We start from the raw sequence: 4,526 nt of genomic DNA, 5'->3' as shown, positions 1-4,526 counted from the left end.
AATATTACATGTTAATAACTTGATTGGAATTATAACCTTGAGTTGACTGTTTGATACTTAGAAAATTTTGAGCCAGCCCTACCCCCAAGGGCTGTAGGGTGGGGCTCAAAGGAGTCAGTGTGCTAAAATTTCTTCATTTTCCTTGTTTAGAATCAGAGGTGCTAGTTTCAAATACTTTTTAGTCTGAAATCTGTATGCTAGATATTGAATAAGGTGGTTTTATTGTTTTTTGTCACTTTGAATAATATTTCTGTTCATGTTAAAAACAAAATCAACTCTCTATATAAATATATCAGGTGACCGTTAAGGCCCATGGGCCTCTTGTTATATTATATTTTTGTCAAAGTAATTTTAATTTACGAAATAAACATTAACAAGGTTTGAATATGGTTCAGAAGTCTAATTTAAAGGATTACTTTTCGTTCTCAATAACTATACAGTGAAACCTGATCATATCAGATACTAACAACCCAAAAACAGGGCGTTCAGGACTTTCAAGTGGGAGGCGAGTATTATACGAAAATCGTCGGTGAATTAACGAATTAAATAAACTCATATTTTGCATAAAATATTGAACCTCTGAACGATAGAATGATAAAGTATAAATACGATATACTGAATTTAACAGTGGAGAAACAGTCAGGATTTGATAAAAACCGGTTTGTAGATAAAATGGTAGATCTAGTTAATATGATATACCAAATGGGCTAGGAGAAAGTTCTAAAAAATCTTAAAATGAAACCTTTGTGATGTGTATTAAATTGACTGTGACTAATACTGTTACTTACCTCTTCAATTTCAGGCTGGTTTTTCACGTGTCGTGATATCACCATGGTAGCGTACGTCCTATATCTACTGGCTGTTATCTTCAGCTCCACCCTTGTTTTCGTGCCCACATTCCGAGTTCCACTTTTGATAACCCACATATGTTCAGGTAGTGTATTAATTCGTGGAAACCTGAGTAAAAAACTATTTTGTCAGGTGTTTTAATCTTTAAGTGGACATCTTTGAAAATGTAAGCATTAACATCATGCGGATGCGATTTTCATCATCATCCACCAAACTTCTCTGAAACCTGTATGGATGCTGTCGAGGAAGAAATCGAAAAACTCGATTTCTGATTGATTGGATTCCTAAAACAAAACGGTGTTACACTGGTATCACCCTCTTACTAAATCATTCCTCTGTAATAACTTTTGAGCCTTACGGTTCCAATTTAATTGATAGACTATAAAGATTGCTTAAATTGTTCATATCATTTGAACTAAGCTTGCAGATGGTGTCATTTTCAGCAGGCCTCTGGGTAAAAGGAAGGTTTCTTGGATTAAGCCTGGAAAGAACCTTGGATGTCTTTAGATTATGTGTGCGGTTGATAAAATCTTCTCTGTGCTGTAACGGTATCATAGGCTAAATACATTTATCATTTAGGACAACAAAATTGTGAATGATATTTGAACACTGAGATATAGTTATATGGGTGTCCAAAGTGTTTCTATCACGACCACGATTTATGGTATAAATTATGTATAGATTAAGATAACGAATGTATCTTTATTCATAAAAATGGCTGGTGCCAACAACAGGGCTAGGATCACCAATCTGTCAATCATTTTGACCGCAATGTTTTAGGTGTGACGTTGGTGGTCAGTTGTGTCCATTACGGTATGAACGTGACGAAGGAGGTGGATGGACACTCACGCTTTGGTTCTGCCTTCATCATCAGTGTGGTTGTGTCGGCTAGCTTTATTTTCTTCATTATTGAATTTCCCATATCTACCGGTAAGTATTCCTCAATACACAATATGTACTGTCTTGTTTGGACTGCCTTCTATATCATGTCACATAGAACGATAAACCAATCTTATTGGTCACTGGGGATGATAGATCAATATCATTGTTCACTGGGGATGATACAGACAATCTCATTGGTCTACACTGGGGATGATACAGACAATCTCATTGGTCACTGGGGATGATACAGTCAATCTCATTGATCACTATGGAGGATAAGTTAGTCTCATTTGTCAAAGCAGATGATACAGTCATTCGCATTGGTCGATAGAGAGGGTAGGTCATTATCGTCGGTCACTGGGGATACAATCAGTTTTAACATTTCAGACATGAAACATATAAAGGGATGTGATTGCCTTTTACACCAATTACATGGACCGGATACATACATAACGCATACGGATCGCGAAATATTAGACTATCCATGACATAAAACTAAATTCATATTTCAATTACCTTGTATTTAGCATGTCTCCAAGACCCATCCCACAGCAGCATAACGGAGCCGCTCTTAGGGAGGTCCTATCGCAATGGTTGGTAATGTTCTCTTTTAGCTTCCTTCATTTTAATTTCTCAATGACAACCTAATATGTCGCGAACAACAGAAGCAGAAATATAAATTCATTGTCTCTTTCACATTCTAATGGAATGGTAAAGGTAAATTCAACCCCTAGTTTGTGTCTTTAGAGAAAACCACATGTCCGGGATGAAAACCAAATGTCCGGGATGAAAAGCACATGTCCGGGATGAAAACCACACATAAAGTTTTATCAAATATTGTTCAGCTGTCCTTCTTGTTAACGGTTGAGTGTTTAAAGCTTGTGAAGAATCGTCCATATATTTCCATCACCTCAGAACAGATTACTCGAAGTATGAAGTGTAAAAATATTGTATCGGGAAAGTATGGGTAGATGTGATATCAACACTTGGAAAAATTACAGTAAGTACGTATTTGAAGTATCATTCAAGTTTAACGTAACCGCAAATGCACGAGAGGGTCTTCAAATCATTAATAGTGCTCGAAATATCTAATCAATGAGGTCATATAAGAATTTCATGAAAAAAACTGACTAACCTTGAAACTGATTATGAAACATTAATGTATGTTTATACGGGATGATGCGAATGCTTAAAGCATATTGTCTAGTTTACCTCGGACATTTCAGATAATAAAAGCTATTGCATAGGTTATTGTAACATCAACAGACAAGACCATATTGTTTGTTCTCAGAAGAAGACTACATGACGTCAGGCGATACTTGGCGGGAGAAGTTTTTCTCGTGGAAAGAGAGACTAACACTGTTTCTGATACATAGTAAGTATTGGGAACCGTTGGTACTTTCCGTAAACGAGTATTTTCTCGTTTACGGAAAGTGCCGACGGTTTCTGGTTGTGTAAGTTTGGCTACTGTGTCTGGATAGGTCCTGTAGTTAATGTATACCTGCTCTAATAATTAGGACCAGATAGTTACATAGTTATTACAAAAATAAGGTATCGTAAAGGTATCATCTGTACAAATTTCTGAGCAGTGTACTTCATATGTTTTAAGTAGCCTCTGATCTTTGCTTCCATTGCTTCAGAATGGATTGTTTAAGTGATCGACAAAACTCAAATGAGATTTCCGAAGATATTACTGTCTTAAAATCTAAAATCTTCCAAAAGATGAAGTTTGACCATGTTTCCCAGTAGGTTGCTAAAATTAGACCAGCACATAGGAAAGACCTAAACAATCAGTAAACATGGTTGGCGGTTTTTAATGTTGAATCCACTTACTTTACACAAATTTCAAAAAGTAAATTCTTGATTACAGCGTAACTTTATAACTATATTTCGTTCACGCAGTGTTTGAAATGTATGCATATCAATAAATCGCTTAGATATGACAAGCTGATACAAATGACTATACTTGATTTACTATAATAACAAACCGTAATATATATCAACGCACGACCCAATGATGATAAATTCATACCACTACAAAATACCGTATATTATACCTATGGAACTTACACGTTTAACTTTTGTTTTTACATCAGGCAATAGACTGCTACATTAACTTGATTCACACACCTCTCTATAATACTTTGACAGAAAGGAAATTTCATTATATTGATACATACTACTCTTATTATTATAATTGTGAGATTAGACTGATACATTCTTGTTTGTCTTTGTTCTTTTTTTTTACTGCATCAATCACATATTTTAAATACATTTTTACAAAGGTCCTTGAGGAAGATGTACTGACAGATAATTTATCAGATGGTTCATTCTAAAAGAACGCTGACATTTTCCCATTTTTTCCAGATCTTGTTCGCTGCATTTTGGGTCAACATGTAGACCGAATATAAATCTTAATTTCTAAAATAAACCAGTTAATAAATGATTCCCAATCAGGAATGTTATAACGTTGTCACATTAAAGATATATATACCTTTAATCAACAGGATACAGTTATTTAAACCTGTCACAAGAACATTTTCAAACATGCCAAATAGGAAAGTAAACTGATACATACTACAATAGGAAAATAAGGTTATATAAATACATGATGACGGTAAGGTGATATATAATACACTGTGTATATAAATACATGATGACGGTAAGGTGATATATAATACACTGTGTATATAAATACATGATGACGGTAAGGTAATATATAATACATAGTGTATATAAATACATGACGACGGTAAGGTGATATATAATACACTGTGTATATAAATACATGATGA

General features: G+C 34.6%; 1 protein-coding gene across 5 annotated transcripts in view; it reads left to right on the top strand.

Annotated features, from left to right (window-relative positions):
* Window positions 1-4,526, top strand: part of LOC110451381 — a 30,198-nt gene that overhangs the window by 14,650 nt on the left and 11,022 nt on the right. For 4 of the 5 annotated variants that reach the window (XM_021499353.1, XM_021499356.1, XM_021499355.1 and 1 more), the window contains 4 exons: window positions 803-934; window positions 1,630-1,779; window positions 2,259-2,324; window positions 3,023-3,106. In XM_021499353.1, the coding sequence (XP_021355028.1) occupies window positions 803-934; window positions 1,630-1,779; window positions 2,259-2,324; window positions 3,023-3,106 (432 nt within the window). The remainder of the gene's footprint in view (window positions 1-802; window positions 935-1,629; window positions 1,780-2,258; window positions 2,325-3,022; window positions 3,107-4,526) is intronic. The other variant, XM_021499354.1, reaches the window with a different exon arrangement.

The sequence above is a fragment of the Mizuhopecten yessoensis genome, unplaced genomic scaffold, assembly GCF_002113885.1.
Source record: "Mizuhopecten yessoensis strain PY_sf001 unplaced genomic scaffold, ASM211388v2 scaffold5979, whole genome shotgun sequence".
NCBI classification, from domain to species: Eukaryota; Metazoa; Mollusca; class Bivalvia; order Pectinida; family Pectinidae; genus Mizuhopecten; species Mizuhopecten yessoensis.
This window is presented reverse-complemented; position numbering and strand designations above follow the sequence as displayed.